Consider the following 23,118-nt stretch of genomic DNA (forward strand, 5'->3'; position numbering starts at 1 on the left):
GTGGTGCACTCCCATGCCGCTTCTCCTGGGGGAGGAAGGGGAGTCTCTCCGGATCTGCCACTTTTTGGGTCCCTGCTGGAAGAGCAGTGGCCCGACTGTGCTGTGGATCACAGTTTATGGCAATCCCGAGCTGAGACCCTGCACCTTGGCTCTGTGTCTGCAGCCGGCTTCCCCGCTCTGATACTTGGGAGCTCGGCCGCACTCAGGCATCCCGGTCTTTCTGTGACCCTGAGGGTCCTGAGACCACACTGTCCCAGCGAGGGTTACACCCCTGCTTAGCCACTGGAGCGACGTCCCTCAGTGGAGCCAACTTCTAAAATTTCTGATTTTGTGCTCTGCTGCTCTATCACTTGCCAGTAGCGGCTGATGGAGGCCCCCCCGCCCCGCCATCTATCTTCCTGAATATCGCCTCGCTTCACTTCTCTGCATGTCCACCTTCCATAAAGTGGTCGCTTTTCTGTTCAGAGTATTGCTGCCATTCTTTTCTTTGATTTCCTGTTGAGTTCATAGTTGTTCAGAATGGTTTGATCCTTATCTAGCTGAATTCCTGGGACCAGACAAAATTTAGGTCTCCTACTCCTCTGCCATTTTTCTCCTCCTTGTTTTCCATTTTCTTTGTAGCCCTTTGGCATCCCAATGTTTTAAGAAGATCATTTTGGGTGTTTTTACTTGTTTGCATGCTTTTTGGGTTTTGTTTTTGTTGTTGTTGTTGTTGTTTTTTGCTTTTTGGAGTTTTTTTTTGTTACATAAAATAATGGTAAATATTTCAATCACTGTTGTCTGATAAAATGTAAGATGATAATTTCAATTCTGATGCTTCAGCATTTGGGATAATAGCACAGAATGAGGCTTATGTTTTCTCTGCCTCTCTCTTGAACATCAGGTAAAAAAAAAAGATAATGTGAAATGGATTTCTCCTGAAATGTTTAACTATCTTAGAAGTACCTAAAGCATTCACAAATGATAAGCTAATAAAATTTAATTTATTATGTAATGCTATTCTCTTCTGAGGGCATTTTGATAACAGTTCTTTTAGCATAGTTAGTGAAATGTACTTCTTTACAAAAAAATAATCTAGTACTGAAAACTATACACATAAATTAGTGTAAATTAGCAAGGTGTTGAAATACAAATATATGCTGCTGGACATGTTTTTGCATAAGTGAAATACACAGGGATATTTTAAAGTTATTAACTAATCTCTCAAGTGACAACCAAAACTCTAAGCAGAATGATCAGAGATTGGGGCTATTAGGCCTCTCATTTCCAGTGTTCTATGGTTCTCATCATTTTACTTCTTAATGTAGCAATCCACAAACTCTTTGGTCTCAGGATCTCTCTGTACTCTTAAAAATTATTTATTAGTTCATCAAAAAACAATAAGCCCATCCCATGTTAACAAAATCCTTATATTTTTATAGGAAATATTGTATCTTTCAAATTTTGAGAATAGTGCTCTTTTACATTTTTGCAAATCACTTTAATGCCTGACTTAATAAAAGATGACCAGATTTGCATATCTGCATCAGCATTCAACCTGTTGCAATATTCTCCTTGGTTTAATCATGTGAAGAAGATCTTAACTCCACATAGACATGTCATTGGAAAAGGGAGGACCTGTGGATCTCCTAAATGTATCTCAGGAACCCTCAGGTGTCCTTAGCCCACACTTTGAGAACTACTGTCCTAGAGATACTTGAGCCAACCATAGGGCTCATATTCAACTTCCATATATCAGAAAAGCCAGTGTGCTTGTTAAAATAGTAAGACATATTTGTTTCATTAAATAAGTAACCGCTGGCACTAATCCTTCAGTGCAACCCCTCCACCCCTTCCTCTATGATGCCTCCTGCAGGACCTCTTATGATCTCACAAGAATGGGGTGCTAGCTGGTATAGCAGGAGTTTCCCAGGATCCTACTCCGGCATTTACATTCTGAGTGGCCAGTGCTTCTGCCATAATGGTGATGCAATGTTTTAATGTCACCCCTAGTTCAGAAATGGTCTCACTTTATCATCACTATGACTATCAAGAAATGCACTGGCTAGATATCCCCTTGCAGCTGAGGCCATATTCTTTACTTCAGGCAAAATGTTTCCCGAGTTGATCTTGTTAATGCTCTCCCAAATGACTGGTCTGAAATCAGGAATAGAATCGGGAATCAGGAATCAAAAATATATCAGGAGTCACAGGAATAAAGGGCTATGGCATAAAGAATGTAGTCAACGGTATTGTAATAGGGTTGTATGGTGACAGATGGGAGCTACATGTGTGAGCATAGCATAAGGTATAGACTTGTCAAATCACTATTTTGTACACCTGAAACTAATACAACATTGTATGTCAACTCTACTTAAATGAAAAAATTAAAAACAAGCAAATAAATATATATAATTTCAATAATATGTATAATTACACACACACATCTATATATAAATCAGGAACATGAAGAAGAACTCCTGTTACTTCTTTCTGTATTTCCAAAGAATGCTTTTCCAATGACTACCAAAAAGCCACTAAATTTGTTTGGTACCCAAATATTTTGCACAGCTGATCAAAAATATTCAACTATGTTGTAAAGATGAATGGCTTAAATCAAAAGATGCATGTTTCTACTACGATGATTAGAGTCACTCAAACCTTGACGTTACTTTATGTTGATATTTGTTGTGACTAGTCTCTAGATTTCCTTCAGAATTTTCTTTTTTTCTTTTTTTTTTAAAGATTTTATTTATTTATTTGAGAGAGAGAGAATGAGAGACAGCACAAGAGGGAAGAGGGTCAGAGGGAGAAGCAGACCCCCTGCTGAGCAGGGAGCCCGATGCGGGACTCGATCCTGGGACTCCAGGATCATGACCTGAGCCAAAGGCAGTCGCTTAACCAACTGAGCCACCCAGGCGCCCCAGAATTTTCAAATATAAGTAAATGCTGTGTGTCAAATCACAGACGATGGTGATATTTCCCCAAGTTTTCATGCTGGGACATTATCCTTAAATAGTGCAAATATCAGAAACAAACTATTTCTCACTGGCTTCAAAACTCTAGTCTAGCTTCCATAAGATCTTTCCAAGCCCTATAGTAAATGAGTCAGTAAATGTCATTGATAACAATTGCTTCGGGAATTGAACTTCCAAGAAATAGTATTTTGGCTATGACACAAGAGACAGGGCAATTGAACAAGAAGTAGCCCAACAAAATATTCAAATGTCTAGTGAAGAAATGCCAAGATTTTATTATAAAAACTAAAAGCAATAAAATGGTGTTTCTTGCTTTTATATGATTTACAGTTCTCTGTTAGAGTCAAATTCAAAACAATAAGCAATAACAAATATGTTCTCTTTATGTGATGCTCTGAAGATATTTTCCTTACTGTGGAAACAAAACATTTAATGAGATTGTCTTCACAGTCTACATATGGAGATGAACTACGGGGCCTAAAATAATATTGTTAACAATCAGCACTCAGGTTCCCAGGAATAGTTTACAAGTTTATGTTGGAGAGAAAATCCAGTAGGCGTTTTTAGGATGCATTCTAGGAATGCTAAGGAATACTATTCCCGAGTAAGGAACAAGTTTTAGATGAGACAGGATGATATATTATATCTCAAAGACATTTTATTTGAGTGCATTTCTATTTGCCTAAGACACAAGCCTTTGGGTATAGGGATACAGTACATGCACTTCCTAATACCAGGGGTACCATTCACACAAACCAGATGTAAATTGTGTTCCTTACTGTAGTGAAATAGTGTAGCTCTACCTGGACATGTGCGTTTGAAAACCTTTAAGAGGTGGAATAAATTGACAGAATATACTTTAATTTCCTTAAATTAGGTCTCATTAGGGCACCCACAAAATCCACTATTAGTGAGCTGAGGGCTAAGGTTATCAGTTTTATCACAGCCAACTTAAGCTAAATGATCTGTTACAACCTACAACCCAGATAATATGTTATCTATTCTCAGACCTGAAATCAACTTGTTTTCAGTGATGGATGAAAACTTCCCCTGTGCTGTAAAGTTTTATAACTCTTGTCCATTCACAGCTACTATTAATAAAAATTCTCTTCAGTGCCAGTAAGTGAATGAAAGCCTGCAAAGATCATGTGGGAGAATGGGATTTCTCATACTGTAACGAAGTCCATAGCCAAGTGCAGGCAAAGTTGATAAACTTGATTCCAAACATCCAGCTTCCTCCTCATAATGCCTCAAGGTATTAGGAGTAATTATTCATTCTGACTAAATCCACTTATGATTGAGACAAAGATGCCTTTTTAGATTTCTGAGTAGATAGATAGCCATACTCAATAACAAAATAAGACATCCTATTTTCCCACTCAAGATAAACGTTTCCTTTGAGGGCTATGTCTTAATTTTTATGTTTGCTTTTGTTTTATTTTTCTGAAAGAAAGTGAGTACACACAGAATTGGCATCATAATTCTGAATTTCAACTGTGTCTCCATCACTATAATCCCCAGTACTCTTGTTGTCATAAAGCCTTTGCTTCTTCCATGACTGATACTTTATGCTGTGTCCCCAGGACATAATGAGGTGCAAGGAATGCCCCTTGCCCTGAATGTGTATTAGAAATGTTCAGACACAGTGAGAACCCCTCTATCTCCTTGTGTTTCCTATTCGCTTTCTCACTTTCTCAATATATGACTACTTTTTGTAGAAACGATCTTTCTAAGAGAAGAATTCTGTTCGAAATAGATTTTTGAAAATGAAGAAGCAGTTTAAACAAAAAGCATCCAGTCAGTCGATGAGCACTTACTGAGTGTACCGTATGTGGGAGGAACCAGACTGGACATAATGGACATGACATAAACATACAGACAGATTCTCCCACCCCTTTGGAACCTAAAATGGCAAAGATCCTCTCTGTCTATAAAGTAGGCAATTAAATGATGGGTAGGATATAATTTAGTATCGTGCAAGTGCAATCACTGACTGTGACTATCTCCATACCACTATAGCACAGTGAAAGAAAATGAAAGCCAACAAAAAAATAATAAAAATAACAAAAGCAGCCACAAGAATGTCAGTGCACACTTGTCTTGTTACTAACCATTAACTGTTTGATTGATCGTGTTTTTCGGGGTAGGTAACTGAGAAACTGATTTATATGCATTTACAAACCAGAAAAATCACCCCCGAGTTGAAAAGCCCCACCTTGTTCCTTGTCCAGTAGAGGCCCCTATGCCCTTGGGCATGGAGTGGCACAGAGAATAATATTTAGAGGAGCAACTGGAGCTTGGGTGTGATAGAGTAAATCTTGCGTTCTTCTCTAATGTACCTAGTGAGAATAACAATTCTTTCTGAATTTTAAGGAATCGTGTGTGTCAGCATCTATGATGTGCTCAGTATTGTTTGCTGTTCTTCATATTTTATCAGACAGTCTACTTTTGTGGTTAGGGGGCAAACTTGAGCATTTCAATCATAAATCCACAGCTTTTGAGCTGAGTGACAAACCTTGGGCAAGTTTTTCAGTTTCCTCATCAGTAGAATGAGAATGGCTAAAAGGGCATATTTAGTGATTGGAAGGATTAAATGAAGCAGTGAGGGTAAAGCACTGAGCACGGTTCCTGGAAAACTATAATCACTCCAGTATTAACCATTATTATAACTCTCATAATATCATCAACACAACTCAGGGTTTGTTAATCTGAAAGCCAGCTTTGCTATGTGTTTCTTATGACTCAAATGCTTAAGTCCTTGGTTTCCAATTTCATGTCATGTCTATTTATTTTCCAAATGGGGATTATTTTTAATGATACAACATCTGTTTGAAAGGAAATCTGCTACCAGTATCATTTCTCCTGCTGAATTTTTGGCTTATTTAATAAAATATACTATACAACAAGTAGAAATTAATTTATTTTCACTTTGACCCACATTTTATTAAAGTTTTTAAAAGATCACATTCCAAATCATCATCTGCATTCCAAGCATTAGGTAGCACTGAAACGTTAGGTGGTGTTCAAATTTCTAGCCACTTTTCTCTTGAAGGTCATGTAATCATAAAAGCCAAGAGCTGGCAAGGAGAGAGGGACTTGGATGGAGAAAAAAAGAAAGAAAAGTGAAAGAAAACATGGACTATTGCTAGATACCAAGGAAAAGATTGAGCCACTATTGAGAATTGATGAATTATATAGCTGAACAGAATATTTTGTTGAGTTTATGAAAACATTTTGCTATCACTAGCTGTTACCAATGTTGCTGTACAGAACATGCTTTGAGACATTCTTAGCAGTGAGGAAGACAAGATGCGACCTAACCATGTGGCCCTCTTACTTTCAACTGGCTCTGTTTGGAATAGTGCACCCAGCTCACAAACTCTTTGAACAGTCACCAGTCAACATCCTTCTTATTAAGTATAAGAAGAGCTTGACAAGGCCCAGAAATACATCATTTCTATTAGCTTTGGAGCCATATTGACTGCAATTTAATTTTATAATACTGAACATTAGAAAATTTATGTTTCAGAGATATGGAATTGAAGTATTGCCCCAATGAACCATTAGAAATAAAAAATACTTTAAGGAAAATAATACGTCTAAAGAATTATTTCAAAATTTAGCTGTAAAAGGATGTAGACTCACATTATCTTTGAACATATTCCATAAAGGTAGAAAAATCATCTATATCGTTCACAATTTCCTTTGGGTATATCACGATGCTTGGCATTTAATTGTCCAATTATTTTCTTTAATGGGACCTTGGAAAAAATTAAGATGTATCTAATAACATTGCCAGGTTCTGCAAATAGTTCTTTTAACCTTGAACTGAAGAAGAGTCTTTACATATGTGGTCTTAAAAAGAGTTGTTATGGTGCATTACAGCACTTGCAGTTGAATTTGTTACTCTTATTTATTTCATGTGCTTTACTGGCAATTTAGAGAGCAGGCTCAAGGTGAATGACACCCATAATCTCAAAAAGTCTTCCCATTGGCACAAGAACTTGAATGCTCACTAGTTTAACATGGAAACTTTCTTACTCAATTAAGTGTTCTTATTTTAAAGCTACTGGGTCCATATTTTCTAATCTATGATCACTAAGGATAAGAAGCAAATCTTGTAAATTCCTGTAGTGGTGTAACTTTGGATATGTTGCATTTGATGATGAGCTCCAGTCATCTGCCTAGTCCCCATTCTCAAAAAAGAGGATGGGAAAACATACTTATGTTCTTGGGGAGGAGGCTGGGGTATGGGCTTTAGGAGGTGCTGAAGGATGGGAAGATTATATCAAGAATTATAAGGAGAAAGGCTGATAGTTGATCTCCATGTTCTCTGATTCCCTGGCAACTAAGTGGGGAATCAACAAACTGAGAGATTTCTGGAGTTGTTGGCACTGTCCTGACAATCTCAGCCTGCCACGAGACTCAGAATTGTCCCCATCAGTATTTAAGCTGCAGCTTACAACCTCCACGTAGCGTCAAACTGCACCTGGGACCTGGGAGAATATGAATCAACTTAGTCAGATACCTGGAACTCCCACCTCTCCAGTTGCACAGGCTCACTCTGGTAGCAACCTCAGCATTTTATATTTTTCACCTTACTTACTGTGTTATGGTGGGGTTTAACAGTATATACACTACATCAGTGACTCTATGACACCATCAATTAAAGATGAAATATTATTCTAAATACCACTGAAAAGAGGAGAAAGTTTCCAAACTCAAATGCCATCAATTGTCATGCAAGCCCCAATTTCACAGACAGCAAGATGTGAAACACACACACACATACACACACACACAATGTCTTGGAGTCTTTGAAGTTAGTCATTCAGATTGAGAAAAAAACAAAAGTTCCTACATAAAATACGATAATGTTCTCTTGCCTCTTTTATGATGATCAATCAAGGCTTAATTTAACTTTGGTTTTAATGACAAACTCAGACTGGAGCTTTGTAAACTTTAGCCAGCCACATCATACCTTTCCTTCTGTTTCCCTTTTGACAATGATTTCTTTGTGCAGCCATTAGCTTTCTCGGCCATCCAGCCTTAATTCTGTCTGCATCTTTTTGTCTTGTCCTTCTTTATTGCTATATAAGGGAGAAATTCTCTGCCTGACTAGAATGCTTTAGTAAAAGCCAAGCAGGACAAATACTATGATGACATAGTCTATAAACAAGAGCATGACTCCCCTTGATGTTCTTTCCCCAAACATAGAGAGGTGAATTTTCTCTATTCTCTGCCTGTCTTTGCTATTTTTTAAGTGATAAATCTCCTGCATTCCCTTTGATTTCTGACAAACCTCTGAAGATGTCAAGATGACTTTTCACAATCTTCTCTGCACTCTGAGTCAATAACTTGGATAAGAGGGGCCTCCAGGTTTTCTGGCTACCTCTAGTTTCTCCTAGGCTCTTGCTCATGATTTAGTTCAGGTACACTGGCTTCCCTGCTGCATGGGGAAGGTCTCTCAGCAATCCCAACTCTTCCCCCCTCTCTACTCACCAAGCAAGGACTGAGACATTTCCTATATCACAAGAGCAATCCTCACTGCACAGTGGTGTGGCTGATGGATGGGAAGGGAGTTGCAAGCAGAGGCAGGAAAGGGTATCTCTGCCAAAGGATATTAGTAAACACCCAAACCAGAAATGATAACTTGAAAAAAGACACTGACCATACATTCAATTTACTAATTTAACTTCGCAGTAAATGTGTGGAATCTAGTATAGATACTTGAGTTTGAGACCAAGATTCAGGAATCACTGAGACATAAATAATAGTTGTGATTGGAAAGGGAATGTCATCACAGTACAGAAGGAGAGAAGAGGAAGGCAAACCCGGGCCCTGAGCACCAGCAGGCATCTCAAAGGCAGGGGGAGCAAGTAACATCAAAGGAGAAATTGCTCTCTAAGGTCAGAAGAAAACTAGGCTCACAGGGAACCCAAGGGAAAGGAATGTTGAAAGAAGAAGAAAATCACTCATCAAATGATGCAAACTAATCAAATATGATTTGAAATAAATATCTTCCTTAGATTTAGAAGTTATGAAAATAGGGAATGTAGTATGAGCCATTGCACAGGTTGGTGGGCATAGTTTATGGAACTATTGACAGGACATTTCTGTTTGATCCCAGGACCAGGCAGTATAATCTCCCTTTGGTAGACTTTGGCAATGTCCTCATCGATAGTCTCATTTGTCCCTCATCTTCTCTTTCGGAGAGGGACTGGCTGCAAATAACCTGGGGAACATCCCTTGAGCAGGTGAGAGCAGACACCTGCTTTATATAGTTGACTGCCTCTGCCTGGGGAAACACACCCTTCAGTCATCATCTGACGACACCAGAGACATTGCTGGCAAAAACCCTACCACTAACCCCATTTTCTCACATCCCCTTTCAGCAAGTGCTATGATACCCTGCCTGCAAATTTGCCCTGAACATATTGTTTCCTAGAATTAGTTCCTTTTTTTTTTTTTAAACAGGAAAGAGGTTTAAAATCCTTTCTTAGGCCAAAAACCTTACTTGGTATTGATCATTTTATGGTTTTCTGGCAAGTTTTATTGGTTCCTCTGAAGATCTTGGGTATCCACACTTCTTTTTTTTTTTAATTTTTTATTGTTATGTTAATCACCATACATTACATCGTTAGTTTTTAATGTAGTGTTCCATGATTCATTGTTTGTGTATAACACCCAGTGCAGAACGTGCCCTCTTTAATACCCATCACCAGGCTAACCCATCCTCCCACTACCCTTCCCTCTAGAACCCTCAGTTTATTTCTCAGAGTCCATCGTCTCTCATGGTTCGTCTCCCTCTCTGATTTCCCCCCCTTCGTTCTTCCCCTCCTGCTATCTTCTTCTTTTTTTTTTTTTAACATATATTGTATTATTTGTTTCAGAGGTACAGATCTGTGATTCAACAGTCTTGCACAATTCACAGCACTCACCATAGCACATACCCTCCCCAATGTCTATCACCCAGCCACCCCATCCCTCCCACCCCCCACCACTCCAGCAACCCTCAGTTTGTTTCCTGAGATTAAGAATTCCTCATATCAGAGAGGTCATATGATACATGTCTTTCTCTGATTGACTTATTTCACTCAGCATAACACCTTCCAGTTCCATCCACGTCATTGCAAATGGCAAGATCTCATTCCTTTTGATGGCTGCATAATATTCCATTGTATATATATACCACATCTTCTTTAACCATTTGTCTGTCGATGGACATCGTGGCTCTTTCCACAGTTTGGCTATTGTGGGTATACACACTTCTCCTATCACCTATGAAATCCTAAGTTTCTCAGCCAGTATGGCCATTTGGATTTATGAATTCTTCCTAGTTTCCATCACTAGAATCACTGTATCATTAACTCCGAATTTTCAGGATTTATTCATAACCTCCTGCCCATTCTCACATTGATCCTTCTGCTGTAGCAATTCTCATTCCATCCCAGATCTTCCATACTCTACTGACCTAGCAAAGCTCAATGCTTCCTGACATTTGCAAGCTTACTCCTGAACCAGGCCTCTCATCTCTATTACTTTTACAAATGATATGCCTTTTGTTTTTCCTCCTGAATTTAAAAATTAAAAACAAGTCATAGAAGTTATAATGTGCCTCTTTAAACTAAAGGGATTTTAAAAGTAATTCTAACTATACACAACTTAAGAAAGTCAGGAAAAATATAGGAAAGGAAAAAAATCATTTACAGTTATAACACTCTAATATTTTGACATTTAACATTGTTGAAATTATTTTCTTGTTCTATTTCTAGTCAGAGATTTTTTTTTAATTTTTAAAATTTGTATTTTTTGGCCCCTATCCTACACATAATTTTGTGTCAGGATTTCTTCACTAAAGGACATGTTTTCTAAAGAGAAATACTGGGAAATAAATATAAACAAAATTAAGTGAGGTTTCTCTACAGTGGCAGGACTTAAACATTTATAACACATTATAATTTTCAAGCCCTTTTACCCATATCACCTCTAAAGTCACCTTATTTTATTTATAGGGTTTTTAACTGTAACCTACTAACAGTTATAAATATTGTTAAAATTGGTTGCAAGAAATAAACTCTTTCAAGATAATATCCAGAAAATTAGATTATCCTTTTCTTCTTTGGTTTCCTGAACTCATCTTGTGCTAATTCAGTACACAATATTTACTGAAATATATATTTACTCTGTATGTACTAAAGTGTTGCCTTAAATCTGGTTGTAGAAAATTGGAAATTCTTGTGATTATTCATTTTTACTCATACAATTATGATGCATCATCTGTCAAGGCAGAAGTTAGAAAAAAGAGATATGTTACACTAAAACATCGATGTCTCAATTTCCCAGGAATTACAGTGTAGATCTGTCTGTAAAAAGTTTTTTGCCTCAAACTCTTTAGTCCACATTTACATGACAGTATAAAAATAGTTTCAAAAATGATAAAATCAATTCCGTCAGCCTATATTCTCTTTGGCTTTGTTATAGTCAATGATGCTCGGCTCCTCCAATAAGACCAAGCATTCCAGTCCAGAAGATCTTTCTGAAGCATTAATGCCTAATGCCTACCCCCCACCTAGCACATTTTAAGCAGTACTTTCATGATTATTACCTCTTCATTTAACCTATTAATAATCATTTAATTTTATGAATATCAAATATCTAGCTCCTAAGACAAACAGATGTGTCTCTTTGAAATCCCTATATCTATTGAAAATAATTAGATACTTACTCCAGTAAACTGTATTTTAAAATTTCTTCTAAAATATTTAGCTCTTATAGTATAGATTCTGTCTGGGAGGACTAGAAATACCTTATTATGGCTGAAATACTAAGCAAAAACTTAGAGGCTGCAGGAAAATGACAAAAATGCCCCCTTTTGTTTTAAATAAATTGCAAATGCTTCCAATACTCAAATAACGTAAACTTGAAAAATGGAAAGTATTTGTGAATCTAATAAGCTCTTTTGAAACAGAGAGACAGGATTAAACATCACTTTCCTACATACGTGGTGTGACATTTTTGTTTTGTTCCAAGTTATTTTACTTTTTGTGTGACTCTGGAGTTTGTAAACATGCCATAAAATTTGGTAATTACATAATGATGATGTCATGGTTCTCAGTATAAAGGTGGCTAGACAGGGCAGCAAAACTGATTTTCTTTTTTACCTTTGTGGAAAGAAACAAAAGGAAATTGAATGCAAAATCTACATTAAGACTATATTAGAATTATAGCTCAACGATCTGTTACATATGAAATGAAAACCAGGTGGAGCCAAGTACTAGTTATTGTGCTACAATATTCAGCCAGTGGGTTAAGTTCAAACAACTCTTTGTTTAACCCATGCCTTGTTTTGTTACTCATAATGTTCCAAATGCATATGACCTGAAACTATCTCTTGTCTCCTCTTGCCAAAGGTACTCAGAGGCAGGACTGTCCCTAGGCAAAATCATGAAGTAGGTGAATCTTGTGTTCATTCCCTACCCTTTTGCAATGACAATCTCATCTTAGATTCTCTCCACCTTCCTGTCCCCAAGTGCCTACTCCAGTTGCTCATCGCTCTGGATTGAGCCTCTGTTTTCCAGGGGGCTCATGCTGTTTCTTGTTGTCCAATCCCTCTTTGATTGTATAATTTCCCTGCTCAAAAAATGTTCAGAGGCTCCCCCAGAGGAGCCAGGCAATCAACGTTCTCCCCCCTTTTCTTTTGAGTCTTAATTCCCACTGCCCCCTCACCACAATGTTCTACTGCAAGTGAATCACCCACCTTGCCCTTTTTATTTCTATATCTTTTCCATACTATTCCTCTTTGTCTGAGCTGGCCTCTATCTCTCATCTCCATCTATGGAAATCCTAATCATCTTTCAAGTTTCCACTCATCCATATGTCCTCCACATGGCTTCCCTGATCATCCCCAGCCTCTCTCCTCACACCTCATCTATACCACTCATATGGCACTTACCACATGTTGCTTTGTATTATAATATTTATGTATGTGTCTTGTCTCCAGGCACTGTGCTGGGCGCTTTACAAACGTAATCTCATTTAAATTTCACAACAATCAAATGAGGTAGGTATTACTAAATCATTTAACAGTTGAGGAAACTGAGGTTCAAACAGGTTAAATAATTTGCCCAAGGTCACACTGCTAGAATGGAACAGAGATAAGACTTGAACCCAGGTCCAAAATATATATTCTTTCCACAAAACCATATTGCCATCTATTTAGTTCTTTTTCATCTTCTGAAAGATGAAATAGAGGTTTAAGATGTGGGAAGAAGCAAATTTAGGCTTTCTGATTATCACATGTATATTCAACAAAAAGGTAGAGTTTATTGATAATTACTATGTTGCTAGCTAGAGCTGATGTGATTTGTTATCTATAATCCATAAGGAATTAAAGTAAAATGTGAGAGAAAAAAAAATCCTTACTTAAAGTTGCCAGAACAAATAAACACGGCATAAGAAGAGAATGTTCAAGACAATTGATAATTCAAGAAAGGCTAAATAGCATTGATCTCTGAGCACTATTGAAAAATAAGTACAAGGAAAAGAAGAAAACATGAGGTTGATTAGGAAAGGCTTCCTATAAGTCCCCTATGATCTAAACAATCTGCAGTGGTTAGGAGGCTGAAGGTATGACTTCTTCCTAAATCTCTCAAAAACAAACAATAATTCTATTGAATATAAAGCCCTTCTTTTTTCTTCTGCCTCTGGTGTGACATCTTGAATAAGTTAGGGGAAAGAAGATTAGCATTTCTAAGACAGAAATCTCATCCCCAATGGACAACTTTTACAACTGCCCTCTCCAGTAGCCAGCCATAACCATGGATTATGAGCTGTCCCCTGGACAGGTCCATTCTGGGGAGTCTTCAGCCTAGAGGCAGCCTCCCATCGGTCACATGGCAGAGGCCCCTTCTTGGGAAGAATTTAAATTTAGAATCTCTTTGTGTGTGTGTGTGTGTGTGTGTCTGTGTATGTCTGTGTTTTAAAGATTTATTTATTTATTTGAGAGAGAACATGAGTGGGAGGGGCAGAGGGAGAGGGAGAGAGAATCTCAAGCAGACTCCATAATGAGCATGAGCCCCACTCGGGCCCAATCATAACCTGAGCCAAAACCAAGAGCTGGACGCTTAACTGACTGTGCCAACCAGGCACCCCAGGATCTCTTTTGTGTTTTGGCACTACTACATTTGCTTCTCATTTTCCAATCCCCCAGCTTGTCATATTATCAGTTGCATATTTCTTTAACATGAGTGAGATGCAGTTATCATTAAATGTATTTTCAGTGCACCTTTATTAACTTCTGACAGTCATCTCAACTTTGCTTGCAAACTCCCTTCCAATTTATGTATGCTCCCAGTATGCTGATCCCATTCATATATGGCTCTACACTTTTGTTCTTTATACCAGTCTTAATAACAATTTTAAAACTATTTGGGAAAAATAATGCATGTAATCTAAGCTTGAATATAGCAGGGCATACTGGACTTCAGGCCCTATCTTGGAAAGTCTGAGAATTTCCATTTCAGTTACGTGTGAAAGCTGAGGAATTCAATGATCCCAACAGGAAAACTACCTTCACCTACACTGAAACTCAAAACACAAAATCTCCTTTTTCTTTTCTCTGAAGTTTCTATGATTTTTCTTGTCTTCTACAAAAGTCCTCAAAGCTAATTCATTTTCTTCTTTTTCTTTTGAAATAATTATAGATTCATGGGAAATTGCAAGAGAAATGTACAAGGAGGCCCTGTGTACCCTTCACCCCATTTTTCCAATTGTTATATCTTAACATAATTATAGTGCACTATCGAGGCCAGAAAATTGACATCAGTCTAATTCACTTTTAAATTTCAAAAAAGAAAGACAAATGTCTAATCTGATGACAACCTAGTCAGTTTTGACTTTCATTCTACATTCTGTTTCTACTCACAAGCAGTAATCAGACTGAGAGTGTTGGAAACAAAAGGTGGTATGCCCATACACCCACAGAGAAAATTCTCCCACATTGCTGGAGACTATCATCAGTTCTCATGCAGACCCTAGGTTAGTGTCATAGGTGGTGGAAGGGAGCCTCAGAAGACGTGGGCTGGAATCTGATTCTGCCTCCAAATGTGGACCTTGAGCAAGTCACTTGACCTCTCCAAGCTTCAGTGTCTTCATCTACAAAATGGAGAAACTGTTTCTCCTGCCTACTTCATAGGGTTGTTGTGAGGATCAAATGTGATGATGTGTATGAAGGAGAAGATAGGATGTGAATTAACAGTCATGAAGTTTATTATTCTTTTCTGGAACTATTGTCTGTTAGAGAAGTTTAGTTTTTCAAAGATGATTTTATTTTAAGAAACAGAACAGACCCACCTCCTTATTAGCTACAAGGCCTAGAATTTCCATTATGTGTAAATGACCTTGCCTTACTACCACTCTTAGTGGGACAGGTTCTAGCAATATATTGGACAAGCACTCTGTGAGTCATTATCTGCATACCCCGAGGCATACGATCTATTTTAAAATAAATATTTATTAACATTTTCTTCTGAAAGGTCGAATGCATTTTAAGTAGCTTTTATTTTTATCCTGACCACAGGATTTATTCTTGCTTTTTTTTTTTCAGCCATGAGACTTATAATAGGTGCTCTTGACAATATTGAGAAATTATAAGGATACCAGATTAGACAGCAGATAGTTTATGAAGTAGAAATGGAAATCATCCAAACTGCATTGTTCCTTAGTTTGTCTGGATATATAATATAAACTCCTAATTCACTGGTGGATTCTGATGTGTGGGTAGTAAAAATGCTAGTCTTGGCAGTAAGGGTGGAAAAATGTGTAGGGTAAAATAAACTTAAATCATGGAAAGTAAAGATAAAAGTATTTGTGTGTACTGAATATTTTGGGCACCAAGATAAAAGTGTTAAGATTTGTTTTCTCCTCTTTTCTCCCTGTATACAGGCTGGCATGGCTCTGACCTATGACCCCACAGCCGCCATACAGAATGGGTAAGTAGACTACATTTTCTCTATTTTAATTGCTAAGGTATCTTTGATCTCTGGAATCCGTACTGAAGAAAAATGTTCAAAAATGTCTTTCTTTTGTTTTAAATCCTTAAACAAAAACTTTAAACCAAACATTTCTCACCATTGTATTTTTTTTTTCTTCCCATATATGACTCTGACTTCATAGCATCTTCCATGTCCTCTATTCCCTCATGTTCTCTACCCACATAAGTCTCCCTCCCTCATGCTGTCTTTATCTCTCCCTTAGAAAGAGTAAGGAATAAGATATGAAGAGGGAGCATAGATAGAGCTAGGCTAGAAGACGTATCTGTGTGTCTCTGGGATCAGAGTGTTGCCCTGCTGATAACTCTAGAGTTTAGCTTTCAATGATTTTAGTGTTTTCTCAGTTCATTTCAACATGAATAATGCTTTTGCTGTTTTCTTCTGGCTATCAGGAAGGCAATGGACAGAGTCAAGTTAGAAACTTGGTGATTGTGTCTTCACTATTTTATTTATTTAATTTAATTTTTTTATTTTTTGGGGGGGAAGAAGCAAAGGGGGGGGGGAATCTTAAGTATGCTCCTTGCCCAACACAGAGCCCAATGTAGGGCTCAATCTCACAATCCTGAGATCATGACCTGAACCGAAATCAAGAGTCAGATGCTTAACCGACTGAAGCACCCAGACACCCCTCACTCTTTATTTTACTAATCATCTGGAAATTTATAGCCTCTTACTTAGAATAAGTAAGAAGAGCCTAGGATTCTTCCTTTGAGGAACAAGACTTAAACTACATGACCTGACCTCTCAAAAATTCTGTGATTCTGAATATCTTTGGTTGAAACTTTCTTCTCAATTTCCAATCCCTTCTCTTTGCTTTGACTGTCCTGCAATTGACAATAATTATTCTTTAGTTCGTTGGTTATTTTATTTTCATAGCCTTCCATCTTGGATTTCTCCATGGCTTTCAGTTTTCTGTCTTACAGTCTCATTAAAGAATTAATCAGAATGAAGACCTGATTTAAGATCGATGAAGAGGGATAAAAAGATGCAAACTCTATTTTCTATTTGGTCAGCTGTCTCTAGTGAAAATCTGTGGGATAGCAGAAATATTTAAATATCTCCTATTCTTAGAGTTATTCATTTAGGTAGTGATTTATTCATTCATTCAAAAAATATCCAACGAGTCTGCCAAGCACTTTGCTATGCTCTACAGATTTAAAAAACATTATGTGAGACAAGATCTTTGCCTTCAAGGAACTCATAGTCTATCCTTCCATAAAAGAGTAAACATGGATGGTAGGCTAGGGAAGGAGTCTAGTCCTTTCTCCCTTGCTGACTAAAACTTCTCTCCAAGAGCAAAAATTAAGGATTTATCCAGTAAGGATGTTCTTATTTCCAACAAGGCACTATAAACTTGCTGGGTAAAAAGAAGGAAAGAAATGGAGAACAAAATCTTCAAGAATCACATTGTATAGTTGGGGAAATAAAATAATTAACTCAAAAGGTATGAAACAAGGCATTATATGCTAAGTGACAGTGACAGAAAATAGGTGTTATAATGGAAGGGAATAGCATGTATTGAACACATACTATGTACCAAGTACTTTGTATTTGTAACTTAAGGTGCTTGGGAGCAGAGCCAAATACACGTAAAAATAGATGTAGTTACAATTGGAAATGTATATACATAAATGGAAAATAGAAATAATAATTGAATGAATACCTATATGTTCACTAAGTAGCTTCAATGAGTGCTAATATTTTACATACTGTATATGTATGTATGTATTAATCTGTAATATTTATCTATATATCTATTATAAATTCCTTCTTACCCAAGGCTCTCTGTGAAGGATTAGAAATGCAGCAGTGATCTAGGCCTGGACTGCAGTGAGAGAATGATGCCTTCTTATGCATCGCTTTAGGCAGTCATCTTTCCGATGCATAATCTAAAATCTGACTGTCTTCTATAAAGACATATTTTCCAAGTATTCTTCCTGATTTATCACAAACCTAAAGAGAAAGTAAAAAGAGATTTTGGTTCCTAATCTGAGCCACGAAAAGGGAGCTCTGGGTTAATGCCATGTTAAAGGCTGTGAAGACCGCATGGAACACAGTGAACATTTCTCCCTCTGCATGCCCTCACCTCACATTTCAGCTCACTGCCCATATGCCACATTGAGATTGGCTGCAAGTCCATCTGTGCACCTTGAATCACCCTCTCTATGACATGTCTTTATCTGCACCTTATATTAACGGTGTTATACTCTATCCTTGGAACTATTTGAAGAGTTGCAAAAATGGTTCATCCTCTTTCACTGCCCATTTAAATGTTTGTGACAATGAATAGTTCCCTCATGAAACACATTTTCGTTAAGATGCTGAGGATACGCATCTTCTTGATCTTATCATCTGATCTACTCTCACTGATAAAGAACTGTATGCCATCGACCAGTCCCTCTCTTCAAGACCTTCTTGTCCACTGAATATTCCTTTCAGCCTATAGAAATGCTCAAGTCTCTTCCACCCGTCAAGAGGGTAGAAGCAAAACAATTTTCATGCCAGTGACATCACTTCTAGTGACTATACTATTTTAGCCTTCTCTTCACTACTAAACAACTTCAGTTGTCTGTACACAGTCTTCCCATATTCTTTTCTAATGAAGCCTATTAAATTATGAAGTCTGGTTTCAAACTTGACCGGAATTTCCTTTGTTAATGTTTCCAATGATCTCCAAATGTATCCATTATGATGGATACCCTTTTAGTTCTTACACCATTGGACATCTTGCCTCGTTTGAGTTGTTACTATTACCATTTATACCTTTTTGGAAATTTCTTATCTCTTGGATCCCACAACTCCATTCCCTGCTGATCCTCCTTACTCTGTACTCTTCCTACTCACTTGGTTTCTTCTGATTCCTCCTCTTTTGCCCATTTATACTAATCTTTCTCAGGGTTTTGTCTTTTTCCTGGTTGATCTCATCCATTCCTCTTGCTTTTGGAACCTAAAGACTCATGAGCTGACACGGAGTTCATAAGTAGATGCAGGGCACAATAATTATTCTTTGGTTGGTTGGTTATTTTTTTTACCTGTGTTTCTAACTGCTTATTAGGTATTGCTCTTAGATATCTTTGTCTGTCCCAAACTGAGATCATTAACTTCATCAATGTTTCCTAATACAAACCAAACAAATTCAAATGAAAATCAAATGTGAAATTTGCTTCTTTTTTTTTCCCGATAACTCACTCTAAAGCCATTTAGGCCATTAAACTCCAGATCTCTGGGTTCTTCTCTTTTACAACATTCTTAATGATAAAATTGGTCATTAACTTATTCAGTCTGTCTTTGAACTGTATTTTCACCCCAGCTCTTGGTCCTTGCCACTGGTTGAGTTTATTCAATCACCTTTCTTACCTGTACTAACCTTTTACCTGTCTCTAATATAGGTCTCCTCCAAAACATTTTCACACTGTTTTTTGAATATATATATTCTATATATATATATATATATATATTATATTATATTATATATATAAACATACATAAAATGTAATCACAGTAATCATCTCCCTGTCTGGTTTAAAGTATTAGGTAGACTTTCCTAACTATAGAACAAAACTCAGACTTCTAAGAATGGCATGCACACACACACATACACAAATAATCATCATCATCATCATCATCATCATCATAAAAACAACAACAACAACAACACTCCATGACTTGGTTCCTGAAAATCATATGAACCTTCTGTGAACCTTCTCAGAACATCCCATGCTACTTTATACTTCTGTGTCTTGTTGCTTATGGAATTCTCTCTGCCCAAAGAGAGTGGTGATTTTCTTTCTTCCTTTCTTCTTCTCTCTCTCTTTCCTTCTTTCTGTATTTTTTTAAAAATACTGCTCTCCTTTAAAGGACACAGTCAAGTGATTCCAGGCAGAGCTAGTTACACAGTCATTCATAAGAGAAACAGTATAAGCAGTAGTTAAGAGTGCATACTCCAGAATCAGCCTGCCAATATGCACATCCAAATTCTGTTATTCACCAGGCTGGATGAGTTGTTTGTGCTTTAATTTGCACCTCTGGAAATGGAGATGATAGTAAGACTCTGTAAGGAGTTAAAGAACTCTGTACAATAACAATGTGATCGTCAGTGTAAATATTGATGTTATTGTTGCACTATATTTCAAGGTACCATGATACATTTGACAGTCTATTTGCCATGTAGCTATTGACACCATAGTTATTTCCCTGCTGGGCTATTAACTCAGTGAAGGCAGGTTCCATGTTTTATTCATCTTTATAGACTGTTTAACCCAGTATTATAAATGTTAAATCTGAAATAGGAAATGTAACCAATGATATCTTCTTGGCCCCAACAAATTGCCATTAGAGAAACCATTCCTCTTCTCAGCATCAATTTACTCTGTCCCCATGTAACACTTTAATTTGCTTCTCTTTAAGTATATAGCCTCCAGTTTCACCCAAAGTATCCAAACTGCCCATGAATTTATCACATCTTGAGTTAAGAAGGAGTTTTAGAAGGCTCAGATTGTCCATTGTGTTGTTGGTAACAAGAAGATAGAAATTTTATATAATGAAATGGAAAGAATAGGAAGATTGTAGTGAATTAATCTTAATCATTTGATACTTCTTCATATAGATGACTTTAAAAATGTGTTGTTCATCTTTGGTTTTGTTGTCTTATATGGTAACATTTTAATAATATGGAATACTAGAACAATAATTTCTAAACCTGTAAGATGTCAAGATAACTACAAATATTTTCTCAACATACTTACTGTCCCTTGGGTTAGCATTAACACGTGCATCTTGGAGGTGTGGAAGCTGATTTAAAAAGCTTACTCAGCGTATTAAGGGATCTAACATGAATGTCCAGAATAGAGTATGCTACTCCCTGTTCACATTGCTGTATTTGATCTAGCAGGCACCCTAACTCAGGCAGCAATAACCCAGCAGAGTGAGAAATGTTTATTGCTATAGGAAAGAAACTGGTGTCATTTTACATAGAATAATCAGTATCCAAAGATACAGTTGTAACTCACTCTAATCCAGTTAATATTCTTCAACATCACTTAATGCTCACTAAGTTCAATTCAACATTTTTTTTTCTTTTGAATATCTATCTATTGCACTGTTTAAAATCATCTTGGTGATGCAAATTTGAAAAGGAAAAATTTTATATTATATCAGAGACAATGAACATGCACACAATTCTAATATGAGATACAGTGCAAATAATATTGTGGTAGAAGCGCAAAGTACTATGAGATCTACGTATATATTAACTTTTATTTGTATAAAATCTTTCTGAAAGAATACAAAAGAAATGAGGACAGTAGTTCACTGAGGAGGGTCAACCAAGAACTGCAAAGTAGGGAAAAGAGGGAGACTTATTTTTCACTGCTTATATTTTTATATTCTTTTCAAAAAGAAAAGAAAATTAATATCGTAGGACCACAAAGAAGAGGCACTTGTGTTCTAATGAGGGATTAGGAAGACTTATTGATGGAGCACTGACATGAACATTTCCTCTTAGAGATGCCCCACATCATAGCTAAAGAACATATTTTATGACCCTGTGGATTCCCATAAGTGTACTAAGCCCCAGGGTTTTCTGAGTATGTGGCTGGGTTGTAGCTAGTAGCTTAAATTGTGTCAAAAGTTGAATATGTTCAGAATTCCATAACCTCTGCATTAACACAGCAACATGAAATTGAAATAAATACTCCCAAACTGAGCTCAACTTTAGCTAATGAAGAACAAACATTTATAAATACCAACCATGGTGAATCTATCCTGTTTGAACTGAGACAGTAGAAAATGTCAGTTCTGTCATCTGCTTGAATCTATCCAAATTATTGCTTTCAAAAAAATTAGTTCAATGTCACATCTATCTAAGGCTTTGAAGTTTATGGTTAAGAAGTGTCTGGATCACAATGGAAAAATGAAACCTTAGTACTTTTTACTCTAGGCTAACTTACAAGAATAAAAATGCCTATTCTTCTTTCAGAACCGTCTGGCATAAGTCTACAATTTGTTATTACTACTGCCCTATTGCTTTTTTAGCAGTCCAATATGAAATTCCATCACTTGCAAATATGAGTGTGGGAGGTAGGAAATAATCACTCCCCATATACAAAATCTCATCTTTCCAGTGCCCTTTTCAGTACGAGCTGCTGTGTAAAAGCCTCTTGGATTGTTTTATTTGAATAAAATGTATTTTCTTGGGAGGGGCATGGAAAAAAATGTTTTCTATAGCACTGGTTTGCCAGCTGTTGTATATGGGCATTTGATATTAAGTGATACAGAAACCTTATCTTATTACACTAGGAAATGAATCTAATGTGAAGGATATGGTGGTATTACAATAAAAATGACTAATAACTTACTAATCTTGTGCTATAGTGTTACCCTGAGGATAGCGTTCATGGTTCTGTCTCTAACAATATTGCCTGTGGACATGAAAGATGAGCCAGGACTGTTGATTTTAGTGAGAAAATAGGATTTTGTGTGGTTTTCTTCAGTAAAAAACATTCTACCCTGGGGTTATTGATATATTCATGTTATTTTTATTGTCAATGAAATAAGATTTCACCATATTACTACTGACTGCCAAATCCCCTGAAGATGACTTTCCTGCAGGCGAAGTCATGTCCTATTAGTGACCTAGACTTGCATATTCTGAACTTCTGGAGCCCACTTGCTTTAAGTGCCAGAGAACCAAGTAACTCTTTGCATTCCTTAAAAATATTAAGTTTTTCAAAGGCCAGCTTAGAGTTCTGTAGATAGATCATACTAAGTTAACTCTCTTAGCCACTGTGGCATTTGGTGTTTTGTTCAAATGAAATCTCTCCAGAAGCAACTAGTTCATATTCCTAAGGCAAGGTTTCTCATCCTCAACACTACGACATGGTGGACCAGGTCATTTTTCGTGTGGGAGCTGCCCTGTATTGTAGAATGTTTAGCAAAATCCCAGACCTCTGTCCACTAGATGCCAGTAACAGCCCCCACACTGACAACCGAAAATATCTCGAGATCCTGTCACCAAATGTTCCCTGAGGAGCAAAATCACTTCTAGTTTAGGACCACTGGACAAATTATAAAAGGAACACTTATCATGCACATAATACTATGTGAATTTT

At 37.0% G+C, this 23,118-nt stretch overlaps 1 protein-coding gene across 6 annotated transcripts in view; it reads left to right on the forward strand.

Annotated features, from left to right (window-relative positions):
• RBMS3 (RNA binding motif single stranded interacting protein 3) overlaps positions 1 to 23,118 on the forward strand; it is a 725,792-nt gene that overhangs the window by 601,117 nt on the left and 101,557 nt on the right. For 5 of the 6 annotated variants that reach the window (XM_021678924.1, XM_021678926.1, XM_021678927.1 and 2 more), the window contains exon 8: positions 15,903 to 15,949. In XM_021678924.1, the coding sequence (XP_021534599.1) occupies positions 15,903 to 15,949 (47 nt within the window). Of the gene's footprint in view, positions 1 to 12,370; positions 12,410 to 15,902; positions 15,950 to 23,118 lie in introns of all 6 variants that reach the window. The other variant, XM_021678925.1, reaches the window with a different exon arrangement.

Source organism: Neomonachus schauinslandi, chromosome 1, assembly GCF_002201575.2.
Source record: "Neomonachus schauinslandi chromosome 1, ASM220157v2, whole genome shotgun sequence".
NCBI classification, from domain to species: Eukaryota; Metazoa; Chordata; class Mammalia; order Carnivora; family Phocidae; genus Neomonachus; species Neomonachus schauinslandi.